This window comes from Bubalus bubalis, chromosome 1, assembly GCF_019923935.1.
Source record: "Bubalus bubalis isolate 160015118507 breed Murrah chromosome 1, NDDB_SH_1, whole genome shotgun sequence".
Lineage (NCBI taxonomy): Eukaryota > Metazoa > Chordata > Mammalia > Artiodactyla > Bovidae > Bubalus > Bubalus bubalis.
In genome coordinates, this window is record NC_059157.1 from 110,092,730 (window position 1) to 110,112,583 (window position 19,854).

A 19,854-nucleotide genomic window follows, 5' to 3' on the forward strand; every position below is an offset into this window, starting at 1 on the left:
GCTACCATTTCTTACATATCAAATTGGAAAAGAAAATTAAACCTGAGAAAACTAAGTTTTGGAAAGTTGTCTGTCCAAAATGTACCATTATACACTTCTGGTGAAAGCCCCAATTCTTGCAATCTTTTGGGAAGTCAGTGGGCTAAAATATTCATCCCAAAATGAAGATGAACAGACACATCCAATTTGACTCAGCAATGCCATGTCTAGGAATGAAGTCTATGAAAACAATTCTGTGTCTGTGCCTGTCTGTATGTGCATGCACACACACAAAGATGACTAAAGATTTGTGAAAAGAAATTTAAAATAATCTATATGCCAGAAAGTAAAGACATGTTCAAAATCCAAAACCAAAACAAAACTGAAGCCCACAGTAATTGAATTATGACAAGGAGAACAGACGGCTAACTGCAAAGAGCTCCCAATGACCAAAGCAGGAACATTTGATTAATAATAATAATAATAAAAATAGAATGTTTAAAATTATGAATGAGATTGAGCATCTTTATACAATTTTTTTGATTTTCCTAATACTACAAAAAAGTACTATTATATTTAAACCCAATGTACAAAGTAAATATGCATGAGTCCACACTGATATAAATAAATAACAGCTTAATAAAGAAACAATCAGCATCCAAAAGAAATCCAAATAATTTACACAGCGACTTTACCCTTAAGGAAAATAATTCCCCTCTTCTTAGGTGTGGGCTGTGGATAGTGACTTCCTTTCAAAGGATACAGCATGGAAGAGCGGGGAGAGTAAGTTTACAGTAAAGAAAACGGAAAAATACAAGGTCAGCCAGGTGATGAAGATTAATAGCAAATCGTGTTGACAGCACATACCCTTGACGTGATGTGCTGAAAATGGCACTCTGTGGTCTTTTTCCAAATAACCTATAACTCTAGTTTCTTATGAGAAAAATTCCAATAGTGAGGCAGTCTACAAAATACCTACCTACCAGTACTCAAAACTGCCAATGTCATCAAAAACAAGGGAAGTCTGAGAAACTTCCATGGCCAAGAGGAACCTAAGAGACATAGTAACTAAATGCACTAAGGTAGTTTCAACTGGATTATGGAAGAGAAAAAAGACATTAGGTAAAAACTAAGGAAACCTGAATAAACTTTGGATGCTAGTTAATAATTATGTATCAGTAATGGCTCATTAATTGTAATAAATGTACCATACTGATATTAGATGTTAACAATAAAGGAAATTGGGTACAGGGTCTAGGCACATAGATATAAAAGGCCATATTATTATGCTTAACATATGATATGCTGCTGCTGGTGCTAAGTCGCTTCAGTTGTGCCCAACTCTGTGCAACCCCACAGACGGCAGCCCACCAGGATCCTCCATCCCTGAGATTCTCCAGGCAAGAATACTGGAGTGGGTTGCCATTTCCTTCTCCAATGCACACATGTAAGTTGCTTCAGTCATGCCTGACTCTGTGCAACCCCATGGACAGCAGCCTAACAGGCTCCTCTGTCCATAGGATTCTCTAGGCAAGAATATTGGAGTGGTGTGCTGTGTCCTTCTCCTATATTTGATATATGTGCTTATATATGCACATAGGAAATTTACCTATGTGGAAAGACTTGGGGATTTAAGGAGTAGGGTCAAGACCTTATTTTTGTCTACTACCCCTCTGTTATTTCAAATTTTCTTTTTACACTATGAATGTAGAAATATTTTAGTTTCACTAAAATATTATGATAACATAAAAACAAGGTGATAATAATAAAAAGAAACTTGTAGATTCACATTTTCAAGCAGCTGATAGTCAGCATCTTACTGCTGTAAATAACATTTATAACTCATGAGGAGATCTAGATAATTCATCCACTTCAGGGAGTTTTACATTACCTATATATTTATTCTTTAGGTCACACTCCAACAAAAATGTCAGCATTTCTTCAGTAAAATTTTCATCAGATTATCTATTTCTATTATACTGTAATAGAATTCACCATGAAATTTAAAGAAAGATACAAAACTGGCCTTATTTAGGCAACCTCTTTATTTCAGTGAATAAAATTCCTTGTTATTAGTCATTTTCACACAGTAAAATAAAGGTGAGAAAGAAAAAAGCCAGAGGCATTAATTTTGTAAACTTGACTACATATATACTTAGCTACAACTTTGTATAACATTTCTGCATGTATGTCATTTCTGTAACAGGATTTCATTTAATTTAAAACGGTAACACAACAAAAAATCCTTTTCCTACAGGGAAGCTGACAAACAATTATGAAACTACTTTTACTTTCTCAGCTTCACATCCCACTACTAGCCCCATAACTCCCTACTGTACATATCTGAAATCTTGAAATACCTGTATCTCCTCTACATAGACTATGCTGTTTAACTCCAACAAACTTTTCAAATATCCTGTACTTCTAACTTGACACATACCTATTCTGCACTATATATCAAAATAGCTCTTATTTGGGCTTCATACCCTGAATAACCATCACCTCTCCTATGTAATTCATTTGCTGACCCCTCTGTATAGTTTATTACTTTCCTCCATACTATTTCTACTCCTAATACAAATAAGTGTCATTCCATGTATCATTTTGCAGTATATTTCTCTCCTGTCCTTCTTCAAATTCAAGTAGACAGATTTTACACTTTGTACCTAAAACACTATACAATGCAGGTAAATTGAAGTAAGTTTTACAATTTGAAGAGAATAAGTGGTTGGAAAGAAAACACACTTTACAGCTGAAGAATCTATGTTTGAAAATGGCTCCTATGATTACTAACTATACAACACCGGGCAAATTCTTTAACCACACAAGACTTCCATTTTTCCAATGATAAAACTAACAAAACAGAATATCAGCTACCTAGGAGTACTGCATGATGGCGAAGGTGATGGCACCCCATTCCAGTACTCTTCCCTGGAAAATCCCGTGGATGGAGGAGCCTGGTAGGCTGCAGTCCACAGGGTCACGAAGAGTCGGACACAACTGAGCAACTTCACTTTCACTTTTCACTTTCATGCACTGGAGAAGGAAATGGCAACCCACTCCAGTGTTCTTGCCTGGAGAATCTCAGGGACGGGGGAGCCTGGTGGGCTGCCATTTCTGGGGTCGCACAGAGTCAGACACGACTGAAGCGACTTAGCAGCAGCAGCAGTACTGCATGATGTTTAAATGAGAAAAATGCATTTTAAAAGCATTTTATAAATCATAAAATCATAAAATTTTAAGAAAAATTGCTATTTATGATTTAAGACATTATATAATTCCAGTTAACCAAATGAATATCTCTAGGAATTTGAATTTATATATATATATATATTTTATTTATTTATTTATATATTTATATAATTTATATATATATATTTGAATTATATATAAAGTATATTTATCTAATATTTTTAAATATTATTTTGGTATATGTTTAATAAAGTATTAGTAAAATGGTGCTAACTTTTTGTGTTTGCTTAAACTTAAAGTTAATGAGGTAAAAAGACATAAGATGATTAGCATATGCTCAGTCATTACTTTTTAAATTTATCCCTCTACACTACAGTATGCACCCACTATAGTTGGAGGCCTCTATTTTATTAATCTTTTCTACCTAGAATAACAATTTCACTAAGTAGTCTACAAAGTGTGGAAAATAATAAAAGGGGGAGCAAGACTTCTGGAACAGCGGTGCAAGGAGTTCAGATGATCTCCTCAGCAAAGCAAAATGATAATATGCTTAGCCAACAACTGTGTGAAATATCTGGAAATTGTTCTAAGGGCACACAGCAAGTAAGAAACAAATCTTACTAAGAACTGCAAGAATCTATGGCATTTTAGCAAAGACCTGCACCTTTACCCAGTCATCCTATCTCCATGTATGGGAAGCTCTATTCAGAATAGGACTCTCTCTGCCAAAGAGTTGAACATGACTGAGCGACTGAACAACAACAATCCAGCACTCTACTCCAGACAGCACCCTCTCGTCTCAGATCCTAGTCAAGGACTATGGTTTCACCCCAGGAGGGACAAGCTGCACTCCAAGTTGCAAAAGATTTATCCTAGCCAAGAGAACTGTCTCTCCCTTCCCCCACTCAGTCCCCACAAGTAAGTCAGAGAAGCCCTACTCAAGGCATAGTAGGCTGAAGCCCTTGACAGTCTCATCCTCAGTTTGCTCACAGGAACAGCTCCTATGCTGGGAGGGCCAACTTGTGAAGACTAGGGGTTGCCATTGCTATTGCCCCTCTTTCGGTGCCTTCTCATACAGTGGGGGTGTAACTCTGGGAAAAGTGAGTCCTCATCCAGTTCTAGGGTGAGGGCGCAGGGGTTCTGTCCAGGGAGAAAGCTAGGCTATGTGCTCTATTGCAAGACGTTAACTATTTGCAATACAGAAAGAAGAACTCTAGCCTATAACTGCTGCCTAAAACCAACGGAGATCTTTGCTGTTGTTCAGTTACCCAGTCATTGTCTGACTCTTTGTGACCCCATGGACTGCAGCACACCAGGCCTCCCTGTCCCTCATCATCTCCTGAAATTTGCCCAAGTTGATGTCCATTGCATCTATCCATGGTGATGCCATCCAGCCATCTCATTCTCTGATGCCCTCTTCTCCTCTGTCCTCAATCTTTCCCCTTCTTGGATCACTGCCTTGTCGTGGCAAAGGGGCTTGCATAACTCAACGAAGCTATGAGCCATGCCATGTAGGGCCATTCAATATGGACAGGTCGTAACAGAAAGTTCTGACAAAATGTGATCCACTGGAGGAAGGAATGGCAAACTATCCCAGCATATTTGCCGTGAGAACCTCATGAACTGTATAAAAGGAGATCTTTGTAGACAGCAATTAAGAGGAGCTTGGTAGGCTCATAACACAAACAAGGCAAGGCACCATAAGTTTAATAGAAAGAACCAAGGGAAAATATAGTCAGGAAGAGCCTACTTGGAATTACAGTCATCTCTGTAAGTTGATAAGGATGTGCACAGCTGCCAGCTGAGCAGGATGTGGGACAAATCTGAAGCATTCCCTTAGTTGCACACAGATACATCGACATACAACAGAAGTACCAGTACCACAAGTGGCTTACAAACAACCTCTGACCATACACTTGAGTAAACAATAAGCCACTCTGAGCCAACAGCAACTCCCAGGAAGTAAAATCACATTCATCCTGGCAGGGAAAAAGATTTTGAGTGTCCAAGGCTATAGCCTCTCAGAAGCAATGAGACGGGAAATTCCTATCTATCAGTCCCTGGTTCAACATGTGGCAAATAAATAATGAACTTCCTGAACTATGACAACAGCATTCAAGCCTATCACACGTACAATGGTAAAGGATAAAAATATAACTGGCTAATGGGACTTGAAACATAGCCTTTGACCAATATATGACATTTAAAAGAGGAACGATCTCTAATCAATCTCTAATCAAACTGATCTCTAATCAATAACCTTAACTTCTACTTGAGAAATTAGGGGGGGAGGGGGAAAGGGGCAAAATAAAACCATAGGAAGGAAATAATGAAGACTAGAACAGCAATAAATAAACTGGAGAACAGAAAAGCAATTTAAAAAATTAATGAAACCAAAAGTTGGTTCATTGAAAAGAAAAAAAAATCAACAAAATGGACAGGCCTTTAGCTGACTGACCAAGAAACAAAAAAGAGAAAAGACTCAAATTATCAAAACCAGGAATGAAAACAGAGACATCACAACTGACCTTACAGAAACAAAAATAATATTAAGGGAAAAGTATTAACTTTATGTCAATAAATAATACAATTTAGATGAAATGAAAAAATCACCAAAATGGACAAAAGAAGAAATGAAAAATCTAAGTACACTTATTACAAGTAGAGTAAGTGAATTAGTAATTTTAAATTTACCACAAGAAGTCATCTGTTGTAAATGGCTTCACTGGAGAAATCTGCCAAACCTTCAAAGAAACAATACCAATTCTTCAGGAAATTTTTCAAAAAAAATAGAAGAGGAAAACACTTCCTAACTTATTCTATGAGGCCAGTATTACCCTGATACCAAAACCAGACAAAGTCATCATGAACCAGAAAAAGAAAGAAAGATGGCTAAAGAATATGGATAAAGATGCAAAAATACAGATAGAGTACTCTATCCCAAAACAGAAGAATACACATTCTTAGCAAGTGCACATGGGATATTATCCAGAATAGGTCATATATTAGGCCATAAGACAAATCTCCGTAAGTTTTAAAAGACTAAAATTATACAAAGCACCTTCTCTAGCCACAATGAAATAAAAACAGAAATCAAAAAATTCAAAACGTGTGGAAATTATAGCACACTGTTATAACAAACTATTACAGCAAACTTTTTGCACACTGTTAACAACTAAACAAGCCAAAGAGGAAATACAGCAACACATATTTAAACAAGAAAAATTAGAAAACACTTAAGAGATAAATGAAAACAAAAACAAAAACTCAATGGAGGCAGCAAAGCAGTACTCGGGAATATAGAGAGAGAAGATCTTAAATCAATAACCTAACTTTATACCCTAAAGAACACAAAAAAGAAGAGAAACTAAACCTAAAGCTACCAGAAGAATGAAAATAATAAGGATTAAACCAGAAATAGGTAGCTCAGTGGTAAAAGAATCTGCCTGCCAATGCTAGAGACACAGGTTTGACCCCTGGGTTGGGAAGATCCCCTAGAGGTGTGGAAATGGTAACCCGCTCCAGGATTCTTGCCTGGAGAACCCCATGCACAGAGGAGCCTGGAGGATGACAGTCCACCGGGCTGCAAAGAGTTGGACATGACTGACCGCACACCTAAAATGAGAGAACAGAAAAAAAAAAACAGGTTCAAGGAAACCAAAAGTTGGTTCTTTGAAAGATCATCAAAATTGACAAACTTTCAGCTAGACCAATAAAGAAAAAAGAGAGAAGACACAAAAAACTAAATCAGAAATGAAAGTAAGGATATTACTATCGACCTTACAGATATAAGCACTATAATGGAATACGATGAACAAACTGTATACCAACAAATTAGATAATGTAGATGAAACTGGTAAATTACTAGAAACACACCAATCACTAAACTGACTCAAGATGAAATACAAAATCTCAACAAACTTATTTAACAAGAAGAGATTCAATCAGTGGTCAAGAACTCCAAAAGTAAAGGCCAGCACCGGACAGTTTCAATGGTAAATTCTAACAAACACTTAAAGAAGAATTAAGAACAATCCTCTCAAAAGCTCTTCCAAAGATATATAAAAGAAAAAAAAAGGCAAAGTGTTTAGGTTAATTCCTGTCATATAGTAAGCACCATATAAGTTTGGGCTATTATTACTATTTATTTACTATTACTACTATTATTATTGGGCTTCCCCAGTGACACACTGATAAAGAATCCGCCTGCAACGCAGGAGATGCATGTTTGATTCTGAGGTCAGGATGATCCCTTGGAGAAGGAAATGGCAGCCCACTCCAGTATTCTTGCCTGGGAAATCCCATGGACAAAGAAGCCTGGTGGGCTACAGTCCATGGAATCCCAAAGAGTCAGACATGACTGAATGAGCACATATACACTATTATTATCATACAGCAAAAAGGCTATTTACTTCTAAAAGTTCTCCAAAGTAGACACTATATAATCTCCCCTTGCTCAACAATCATTACTAAGATACACTGCTAAATTGTATAGCAATAATACACAAACTCTGGAGACAGACTGTGGAGCTGACTCCTAATTTTGCCACTCTATAGCTGTATGAGTCTTAGGTTGTACAGCTTACTTAACTCTGACTGCCTAAATTTCTTCTTCTATAAAACAGGAATAGTAACCCATTCTTTACTGGGTTACAGTAAGGATGAAGTGAGGTACAAAGTATGTGTAAAAGGGCTTAGAGCAATGTTTGGACGCACAGCAAGTGCAATATATATTTGCTATTACTTAGTAATTTGCAAGGTAATGTGTTAATTATATACCAGGTGCTATGATAAGCACTTATATTACCTTTTTTTCCTTACAAAATCCCTACTATACAGATGACAAGGGTTGAAAAGGGATTTCAAAGGTAACACTACCTGTCATACTGCTATGAAGTGACGGAAATAGGATGCAAACCCAAGTATTTCTGGATACAAAGCCAGAGCTCTTTACTTTTCATAATGGATTCACCTCAACCATTTTCTCACCAGGGCTAGTGACAAACAGCCAAAATCAAGCACACCATTCTTCTCCCTGATCCCAGAGGAAGTTGTAAAAACCTCCCTTTTGGAACACAGCCCTCTGCACAGTTACTATCAACAGCAAAGTTGGTATGAGGAATAATATCAACTGGACATCCTTGCTATTTATAAACTGTCTCTCATACAAAAAGAGGGAGAGTCTTATTTAAGGAAGATAGCTTTTATTACTCCATAATCAAACTATGATGAACCACAGGTAAAACAATTTTATATGTAAGGTTATTTAAGAGAAATATTTCTTAAAGAAAACTATTATTTGATTTAAATAAAATCTAAGTCTCTTGTAAAAACAAAAAAAGGTTTCCATACTCCTGCAGAGTCCCAGGCTTCTACAAACGTGAGCTGCAACTCAGAGAAGGCAAAGGCAGTTGTTCTCATACCACAGTTTCTATCAGGAACAACTTTGCTTCTTATCTGTTCTAACCGTAGAACAGAGGTTCTTCATAAATTTCATTTAGGAGGGAAAGGTTTCTACTGCCGAATACTGACACTAAGAAACACTATTCTCTAAGATACCTGGAATTCACAAAAGTATTATAACCCCAGAGTTTCAAAACATGGAAAAAATGTTTCTCTCTGATCAAGGAGAAAGTACTATTTATTTTGAACTAAATCAGAGTCAATAAAATCTATTGGGTAAAACTTGGAGTATAATAACTGACTACATGATGCTCCAATTACTAAATACTAATAATTCCAACCAGAAGACTATGACTGAGACTAATCTGGTCACATCTCTGGTCCCTGTCCTGACTTAATTCCTCCTTCTAGTTACATTGGCTACTCTCTATAGGCTAAAAGTATATTATGTTTAACTCCCAAAGACAGCTTTTAAAATGGCAGGGTGGCACAGAGAGACAAAGTCACCAAGATGGCTATTTCTATAACCATTCAGTCAAACTGTGTTCAATGGAGCTGTCAAACAAAACAACCATCCTACCTGAACTTTACCCAGAACTAGAAAGTGCTTATGGACAAAAATTATGATAAGGTCTTTGGGTAGCTTAACTATATTCTCAAAATAAAAATAACAATAGGGGAACAGTTAAGAATATCATGTAATACAAAAACTCAGTGGAATATTACATAACCAATAACTAAAAATATTATGAGGCAACAAGGGAAAGCTTTTGAGATTCTGAATCTTAATAAGGTTATAAATAATTATTCATACAACTATGTAGAATGTGAACACACAGAATAATATATGTAGTACTGAAGTCAAAAGCCAGGATAGTGAGTGAAAATTTTTCCTTCTTTAAAAATTTCCCCCAAAGTAGTAGAGGCTCAGAAAGAAGAGACTCCAAGAAAGAGAGAGAAAGACAAAGGCTCAGGACAGATGGAAATCCACACAAAAATTTAGAAATGATCAAATATTCAGAGAGTAGGATGAGTAGAAACCCAGTGACCGATGGGTACACAAACCCAGAGAAAGAGGCTGAAATCCACAGAAGTAACCAGCAGAGAGAGAGAGAGACCAACAGACACCAGAGTTAAAAAGGGAAAATAAATTTGAGGGGTTGCCAGACAGGTAAGCCTTTGGGTGTTACCACAAAAGGTTTGTTCGAAAGATCTGTTCTTCCCTTTCTGCTCTTTATCTTTGTGAGAATTAAATGAGTTAGCATTTGTAATACACTAAAACAGTGCCTGGCATATAGGGAAAACAATATATATATATATATATATATATGTATGTATATATCTAATTTTTTCTTTTCAATTATGGTTTATAAATAGGATAGTGAATGTAGCTCCCCGAGCTATACAACAGGACCTTGTTGATTATTCAGGGAAAGCTGTATCAATTAAGCAATCAAAAGAAGATGTTCAAGGGGGTTTGTAGGGAGGCCTGTGCAAATGAATCCCCAAGCAAGTCAGTGGTTCATGGAACAAATAATCCTGACCTTTATTTATTTTCCTCTGTGGGGTATTATAATGTCTAGCATCTAATAACAAAACCCATAGGGATGCAAAATCCCATTATAATAGTGATGTGAACATAATAGATGCTCCATAATTTTATTTGGAAAGGGGCAGGAAAAAGAAATGACATGTCAAGACCGATAAGATCAAAGACATAACAGGCAGTTTGTAGGTTAAAAAAAAAAGGTAGCATGAACCAAGTAACGGGCTTAGGAAATAAAAGAGCTCAAATACTTATGAGGGCTTATAGTCCCTAAGATAAGCAAATGCATCATTTAAACTTAGGAGAAAAAAACTGAGAAAACACCTAAGAAATAAGAGTCACTAAAGGGCCAGTTTGCTAATTATGGTTGTTAAAACCTTAGCTATCACACACACACACACACACACACACACACACACGCAACAATTATATATCTGTAGGTATGTACATCACAATCCTGGCTTAATACACAGGTACTTTCCCATATTACAGGCCCTGTCACGGAAAAAAAAAAAAAAAAAAAGATTTCTAAGGAAATAATCTAAATAAAATTCAATAGAAAATCACTAAATGGTACACTAGGAAATACATGAAGTAAAAAAGAACTGGGCTAGAAATCAAGAGGTATTATGAATCTAAGGCATTTGGGAAGTATATGCATGGGATGTGCGCGTCCCTGGTAGCTCAGACGGTAGAGAATCGGCCTGCAATGTAGGAGACCTGGGCTGGATTCCTGGAAGATCGTCTGGAGAAGGGAATAGCTACCCACTCCAGTATTCTTGCCTGGAGAGTTCCATGAACAAAGGAACCTGATGGGCTACGGTCCATAGCGTCTCACATGACTGAGTGACTCAAACACAAACGCACACACACACACACGGAAGGGTCCAAAATATTAAATGAACTTATTCAAAGTGATGTTAATTTAGCCAAAGAGTTTAAGTGCTTATTACCTGTCCTCCCTCTTCACCCAAACCATGTAAAGAAAAGACTGAATCTGGGAAGAAGGAACAGTAAACAGATAGAAAGAAAAAGACCACGGTACAACTGAGGAAAATGATTTTCTATGCTTCCAACTCCAGTGAGTATAAGGCATTAGTCACTGTATCTTTTAAAGAGAAAATCCAAGGGTAGGAGGCTAAGAGGAGTTCAAAGCAGGAGATCTTTCTTTATCCTTTGCTTTTACAGAATTAAATGTGATAATAAACAGTAATCACTTACAAGAAGTTCTGTAATATTACATCTTTTCCAACTTTTTAATGCAATCCATCCCTAGAATAGGTTAAACTTGCTTCCTAATGTTTAAGTCTCATTCTGGTCCAAAGTCTTCCTGCTTCCGTTCCCCTCCAATACTTCCAACTTCAACAAACTGACATCATTTTCCTCCCTCCAACAAACACGTAAACTATCACGGGCTCTGGGAGCACATAAGAAACACAAAAGTTTTTGAAATATAGAACTTTAGAACTAAAGAAGAAAATTCTTAAAAATTAATCCCCTCTATCATTTCATTAGGGTTTTCCCTTGTGGCTCAGTGGTAAAGAATCCAGGACATGGAAGCAACCTAGATGTCCATCAGCAGATGAATGGATAAGAAAGCTGTGGTACATATACACAATGGAGTATTATTCAGCCATTAAAAAGAATACATTTGAATCAGTTCTAATGAGGTGGATGAAACTGGAGCCTATTATACAGAGTGAAGTAAGCCAGAAAGAAAAACACCAATACAGTATACTAATGCATATATGGAATTTAGAAAGATGGTAACAATAACCCTGTGTACGAGACAGCAAAAGAGACACTGATGTACAGAACAGTCTTATGGACTCTGTGGGAGAGGGAGAGGGTGGGAAGATTTGGGAGAATGGCATTGAAACATGTAAAATATCATGTATGAAATGAGTTGCCAGTCCAGGTTCGATGCACGATACTGGATGCTTGGGGCTGGTGCACTGGGACGACCCAGAGGGATGGAATGGGGAGGGAGGAGGGAGGAGGGTTCAGGATGGGGAACACATGTATACCTGTGGCGGATTCATTTTGATATTTGGCAAAACTAATACAGTTATGTAAAGTCTAAAAATAAAATAAAATTAAAAAAATAAATAAATAAAAAAAAATAAAGAATCCATCTCCCAATGCAGAAGACATGGGCTCGATGCCTGGGTCTGGAAGATCCCCTGGAGAAGGAAATAACAACCCACTCCAGTATTCTTGCCTGGGAAATCCTATGGACAGAGGAGCTGACGGGCTACACTCCATGGGGTCACAAAAGAGTTGGACACGACTTAGTGACTAAACAAGGACATCATTTCATTAACATTTTCCTGTAAAGATATTCAATAATCATATTGTGAGGTTAGAAAAACTAGGACATGTATTTTAGAATTCTTCTATTCGATAAGCAAAGCTGTTTTGATGGGAGGACGGGATACAAACTTTTTCTAGAAGAATATCAAGACATCACAATATTCAGTAAACACATTCTAAAGACCTACCTTTTCACCACTTGAGTAGAAGAAATAACGCAATCGGACTATGTTACAGTGATCTAACTTTCTCATGATCTGGAGCTCTCGGTTCTGAAAAGGAAACACATGAAAATATTTTTTAAAGGCTACCTGCTATTCATATTGACTAAGATGCTTCTGAAATAACATTAAGCACTTCAAAGAGCAGGCCACAAATATGTTACTAAAAGGTAACATCCATAAGTTACTAAAAAGTATCACCAGTCAGACCATTGCTCTGCAGTTAAGATAAATATAGAAATCGAAAATAAGTGTTCAGAATCTTTTATTGCAATTTGAAAGAACAATTTTACAACCATGAATCTTACAGTTAAAAGTAGGGCTTATATTTCCCTAAGTTTCACTTTTCTCATAATTCATTTTTACAGTATTGTATAAAAATACCAGTCTTCAATGAAATGAAAAATTTTTAAACTGGTACCTCACTACAAATAGCTTGAGAAGGAATGGTTTATGTATGCAAGAGATATTTGAAATGAGCTATTATTACTATAATTTTCTGCAACTATAATAATAATCAACTTCTCACCAAACAAATGAATATGGGTACAAAGAAAACTCTCACATGCCCTGTTATCTAAAATGCAGTGAAAAATCTGAGTTAGCCCTATTAGAAGGGCTCAGTTGCTAGAGTTAAAATATGATATACTAGAAGGTGTACAGTCCTGAAAATTTATAGATCACACAATTTTTCCTTTGGGGAGTTTCAAAGTTATGCTTCAAGAAAATAAAACATTAAACAATATGTCATCTTCCCAACACTGCAACATAAATTTTGCAGTAATAAATCTGAGGAGTACATATTAATATATATATATATATATATAAAGAAGTTAAATTCCAAGAATATACTTAACTGTCAGAAATCCAGTTAATAAAGTCCAAAATATATAACACAGAAAAATACCAAAATACTTGCTAAACGGACAGAAATATAAAATTTCTGTTAAAATGATGATTTAGAAGAGCTACAATCATAAAGTACATACCTGGGAGTTTGGAAGGTAAATGCTATTATGTTTAGAGAATAAGGCCAAAATAAAGGGGCTGGAGATGTATTATGGACAAAAGGCCTAATAAGCAGAACTGTCTTAGAGCAAAGTGGGCTCCAGCTCTTGGAAGATGATAGCACAAATAAACAAACCTTCCTCTTTCCTAGAAACTTTCAGTAAACTTCATGATGGTTCTAGCATGTTCTCTAAAAGGAAATAGGGAACTTAAGATGACTCTCCTTCTGACTCTTTAAACCGATATGAGACCTGGGCTTATGTATACAGTGATACAAAACATCTATCTTTCATTCTATTACTTGTTACGTTTATAGCTGAAGCAATAAACAGAGAAACTCAAGACAGTACAGGATACTCGCTTTAACAAGGATAATACGTAGTATTAGACTCTGCATTCTGACTATTACAGATGACAGAAAATTTTACAAATTTCAAAACTGTCCATTTTCTATTCCAAATTGAGCTGTTTTTTGAAGTATGTCTATACTCTATCAATTCACATATAGGTAGCTAGCTTTGTGGGAGACTGCCGTAAGTTAAGACTCTCTCAGATACTAAGATTGCTTTTTAACATCGACGGCTATATTAAAATAAGCTATTTCTCCAGACCCATTAACCAAGGTAACAGAGAACAATTAAATTAAATTTCCATGTAATGGAATTTGTATTAAGACTATGCATATAGGGCTTCCCTGGTGGCTCAGCAGTAAAGAATCTGCCTGCAATGCAGGAGATGCAGGAGACGTGGGTTCCATCCCTGGGATGGGAAGATCCCCTGGTGGAGGGCACAGCAACCCACTAGAGTATTTTTGCCTGGAGGATCCCATGGACGGAGGAGCCTGGTGGGCTACAGTCTAAAGGGTCACAGATAATTAGACACGACAGAAGTGACTGAGTGGGTACACATATACTATGCATATGATCCTTTATCAAAAAGAATATAAGAAAGTATATGGACTCAAATATTTACCTACCCTTACTTCCTGTTCATATTCTACTATTTTTGAAAGGAGGCTTAAAATTTCTCATTTTACAATTGCACTGATCTTACAGGCTAGTAAAGTAATGCTCAAAATTCCCCAAGCCAGGCTTCAGCAATACGTGAACTGTGAACTACCAGATGTTCAAGCTGGTTTTAGAAAAGGCAGAGGAACCAGAGATCAAATTGCCAACATCCGCTGGATCATCGAAAAAGCAAGAGAGTTTCAGAAAAACATCTATTTCTGCTTTATTGACTATGCCAAAGCCTTTGACTGTGTGGATCACAATAAACTGTGGAAAATTCTGAAAGAGATGGGAATACCAGACCACCTGACCTGCCTCCTAAGAAACCTGTATGCAGGTCAGGAAGCACCAGTTAGAACTGGACATGGAACAACAGACTGGTTCCAAATAGGAAAAGGAGGATGTCAAGGCTGTATATTGTCACCCTGCTTATTTAACTTACATGCAGAGTACATCATGAGAAATGCTGGGCTGGATGAAGCACAAGCTGGAATCAAGACTGCTAGGAGAAATATGAATCACCTCAGATATGCAGATGACACCACCCTCATGGCAGAAAGTGAAGGAGAACTAAAGAGCCTCTTGATGAAAGTGAAAGAGGAGAGTGAACCAGTTGGCTTAAAGCTCAACATTCAGAAAACTAAGATCATGGCATCTGGTCCCATCACTTCATGGGAAATAGATGGAGAAACAGAGGAAACAGTGTCAGACTTTATTTTTGGGGGCTTGAAAAATCACTGCAGATGGTGACTGCAGCCTTGAAATTAAACTTGCTCCTTGGAAGGAAAGTTATGACCAACCTAGACAGCATATTAAAAAGCATAGACATTACTTTGCCAGCAAAGATCCGTCTAGTCAAAGCTATGGTTTTTCCATTGGTCATGTATGGATGTGAGAGTTGGGCTATAAAGAAAGCTGAGTGCCGAAGAATTGATGCTTTCGAACTTTGGTGTTGGAGAATACTCTTGAGAGTCCCTTAAACTGTGAGGAGATCCAACCAATCCATCCTAAAGGAAATCAGTCCTGAATATTCACTGGAAGGATGGATGCTGAAGCTGAAAACTCCACTACTTTGGCCACCTACTGTGAAGAACTGATTCATTTCAAAAGACCCTAATGCTGGGAAAGGTTGAAGGCAGGAGGAGAAGGGGACGACAGAGGATGAGATGATTGGATGGCATCATGGACTCAATGGACATGAGTTTGAGTAAACTCTGGGAGTTGGTGATGGACAGGGAGGACTGGTGTGCTGTAGTCCATGGGGCTGCAAAGAGTCGGACATGACTGAGCAACTGAAGTGAACTGAACTGAACTGTCCTCCATAGGCTGAAAGTTTCATGAGGTTAAAAACTTTGTTATTCTTATTCACTGCCATATCCTTAATATTGCAAACGATGCTTGGCACAGAAAAGGTACACTATATTTGTAGAATAACAACTTTTTTTTTCTGTAGAATTCAGTATGTCATGATGCACTAATAAAGAATGACTCAGCAAAAAGTTAGGCTTGGGACAGTTGTATATTAAATGTATCTTAGGCATAGGCATTGTCTAATATTGGCTTGATTAATACTTTAAAAATTGCTCTGTGAAATTTATCTTTTGGATCTTTTCAGTTCAGTTCAGTGGCTCAGTCATGAAGTGATGGGACCAGATGCCAGGGAGGGATAAACAATATATTTTCATGTAAAGTAAAAGGACAGATCATGATAGAGAGAAGGGGCTATTATTTTAGATAGGGAAGTCAGAGCAGATCTCACAATGAAGGTTAAGGATCTAAAGACGAATCTGAATCATATGAAGATGAGACCCATGTGAGGCTATGGGGGGAAAGCACTACAGTTATAGGTAACTTCAAACACAAATGCCCAGAGGTGGGCTTGAAAGTGAAAGTCGCTTAGTTGTGTCTGACTTTTTGCAACTCCTGAACTATACAGTCCATGGAATCTTCTAGGCCAGAATACTGGAGTGGGTAGCCTTTCCCTTCTCCAGGGGCTCTTCCCAACCCAGGGATTGAACCCAGGTCTCCCGCATTGCAGACAGACTCTCTACCAGCTGAGCCACAAGGGAAAACCAGAGGTGAACTTGGCATATTCAAAAACAGCTAGAAGAATAATGTGATTTCACCACTGAGTAAAGGAAGAGGCAGGAAGCAAGTACGGAGAGATAGGCAGGACAGTATGTCATATTAACTCTAATGAAACTGAATTCTAAACTAAATGAAAGGAAAGCCAAAGAGGCCAAGCAAATGACATAATCTAATTTACCTTTTTAAATGATCATTTTAAAACTAAAAATAAATTTGGGGGAGAAAGTGGATCACAAGTTGTTTTTTGTTTGGAAGTGGATCAAGAGTTCCATTTGAAATCCTAATATTAGACATTCAAGTAAAAATACTGAGGCTCAAGGTAGAAATCTGGGCTGGAAATCTGTGTCTAGAAGTCATTTGTATAAAGGGGACTCAAAGCAAGAGGACCTAATAACATCACCTAGGGAAGAAGTTTAGACAAATACACACACACACACACACACACACACACACACACATTCATATATCTGTATCTCTCTGCCAACCGATCTATCCATCTATCCATCCATCCATAGGTATGAAAAGGAGTATATCAAGTGGAGCAATGGATAAAGTAGGATAAAAAACAAGAGAGGTTTACCTTACAGGCCAAGTGAAATACGTTTTCAGAAAACGGCACTGACCATTTATAGCAAAAGCCGCTGAATAAGAAATTAAGATGAAAACGTAAGACAAACGGATATGGCAAATGCAGGATGTTAGTGACTCTTACAAGTGTGATTTCAGTAGTGATAAAAGTCTGACTAGTGAATTAAATTGGGGTTGGGAGGGAGACACAGGGAAATAACTAAAAAGTCAGAAGGTTCAAAAAGAAATGAGATTTTTCAGCTCTACCAGAATGAACAGATCAGCAAATTCACTCCCAAAAACACATATAAAAAGAACTGTATTGTAGAAAACAATTATTTCAGGGCTCTGGAAACCAACCAAAAGCAACAACAAATCAAGAAGCATTTATTCAAGAAACATAGCTACAACTGGAGTTAAGACAGTGGGGGCTAGTGATCTTCTTGCTAGTGACCTCCCCTCTCAATCACCCCTCAGCTTAGCCACAGCTCTGTTACCCTGAGAATGTAACACCAGGTGGGGAAAATGACAGACTGCCAGAACATTAAGAAATACAAAGGGAGATCTTGGAAATGAAAGAGGCTAAATAAACTCTCTACATACCCCTGTGCTGATTTACACATGGGAGATCCAAGAAGGCCTTCGAGCAAGTAAATGCTGAGGCTGACTTAAAAACTGCCTGAATTTCAAATGTTTTCCCAACCCATGAACAGAATCATCTAAGAAATGATGGAAGCTTTATAAATTCAAAATATTTGAACACAATCTCTAACCAATAACTGGCTGGTCACTAAGCAATGCAAAGAGTCAAACCCTAAGAAATCAGGCTAAAACATGAAAACTTGAATAACAATTTAACACAGATTTCAGGGGTTTCAAACTGGCAGAAAAAGAGTCTAGATTAGATGCAGGTAAATTGCAAAAAAAAAAAAAAGAAAAGAAAGAAAACTCCCAAAACAACAAGTTTCAGGAGGATAAAAAAAAGTTAACAGAACCCAGAGTTCTGCAATATATGATCTAAAATTTTTCACTGTCTAAAAAAATTGTGAGACATGCAAACAATAGGGAAAGTTGATCTACACTCAGGTTAAAAAAGAAAAGGAGCCAATAGAAATTGATTCTGGGTGGACACAGCCACTGGATTTAGCAGACAAGAATAAAAAACTGCTACTATGTTCAAAGAATGTTAAGCTTCTCAACACTAGCCTTGACAATGAGTTTTTATATTTGACACCAAAAGCAAAAGCAACAAAAACAAAAGTAAGCAAATGGGACTATCTCAAATTAAAAAAACTTCTGCAAAGGAAATCATCAACAAAATGAAAAGACAACCTATGAAATGGGATAAAACATTTGCAAATCATGTATTAGGATAAGGGGTTAATATCCAAAATATAAAGAACTCCTACAACTTAATAGAAAAACTTTCAAATAACCTAATTTAAAAACGGGTAAAGGACTTGAATAGATATTTTTCCAAAAAAGACATACAGATGGCCAACAATATATGAAAAGATGGCTTAACATCATTAATTATCAGGGAATGCAAATCAAAACCCCACCTGTTAGAATGGGTATTATCAAAAAGGGGCAAGAAATAAGCAGTGTTGGAAAACAACAGAATGGGAAAGACAAGAGATCTATTCAAGAAAATTAGATACACCAAAGGAACATTTCATGCAAAGATGGGCTCCATAAAGGATAGAAATGGTATGGACCTAACAGAAGCAGAAGATATTAAGAAGAGGTGGCAAGAACACAGAGGAACTGTACAAAAAAGATCTTCACGACCAAGATAATCACGATGGTGTTATCACTCACCTACAGCCAGACATCCTGGAATGTGAAGTCAAGTGGGCCTTAGAAAGCACCACTACAAACAAAGCTAGCGGAGGTAATGGAATTCCAGTTAAGCTCTTTCAAATCCTGAAAGATGATGCTGTGAAAGCGCTGCACTCAATATGCCAGCAAATTTGGAAAACTCAGCAGTGGCCACAGGACTGGAAAAGGTCAGTTTTCATTCCAATCCCAAAGAAAGGCAATGCCAAAGAATGCTCAAACTACCACACAATTGCACTCATCTCACATGCTAGTAAAGTAATGCTCAAAATTCCCCAAGCCAGGCTTCAGCAATACATGAACTGTGAACTACCAGATGTTCAAGCTGGTTTTAGAAAAGGCAGAGGAACCAGAGATCAAATTGCCAACATCCGCTGGATCACTGAAAAAGCAACAGAGTTCCAGAAAACCATCTATTTCTGCTTTATTGACTATGCCAAAGCCTTTGACTATGTGGATCACAATAAACTGTGGAAAATTCTGAAAGAGATGGCAATACCAGACCACCTGACCTGCCTCTTGAGAAACCTATAAGCAGGTCAGGAAGCAACAGTTAGAACTGGACATGAACAACAGACTGGTTCCAAATAGGAAAAGGAGGACATCAAGGCTGTATATTGTCAGCCTGCTTATTTAACTTACATGCAGAGTACATCATGAGAAATGCTGGGCTGGACAAAGCACAAGCCGG

At 37.3% G+C, this 19,854-nt stretch overlaps 1 protein-coding gene across 4 annotated transcripts in view; it reads right to left on the reverse strand.

Moving 5' to 3' along the window:
* GSK3B (glycogen synthase kinase 3 beta) overlaps positions 1 to 19,854 on the reverse strand; it is a 214,317-nt gene that overhangs the window by 88,764 nt on the left and 105,699 nt on the right. For all 4 annotated transcript variants that reach the window (XM_006057598.4, XM_006057596.4, XM_006057597.4 and 1 more), the window contains exon 3: positions 12,622 to 12,705. In XM_006057598.4, coding sequence (XP_006057660.1) covers positions 12,622 to 12,705 — 84 coding nt within the window. The remainder of the gene's footprint in view (positions 1 to 12,621; positions 12,706 to 19,854) is intronic.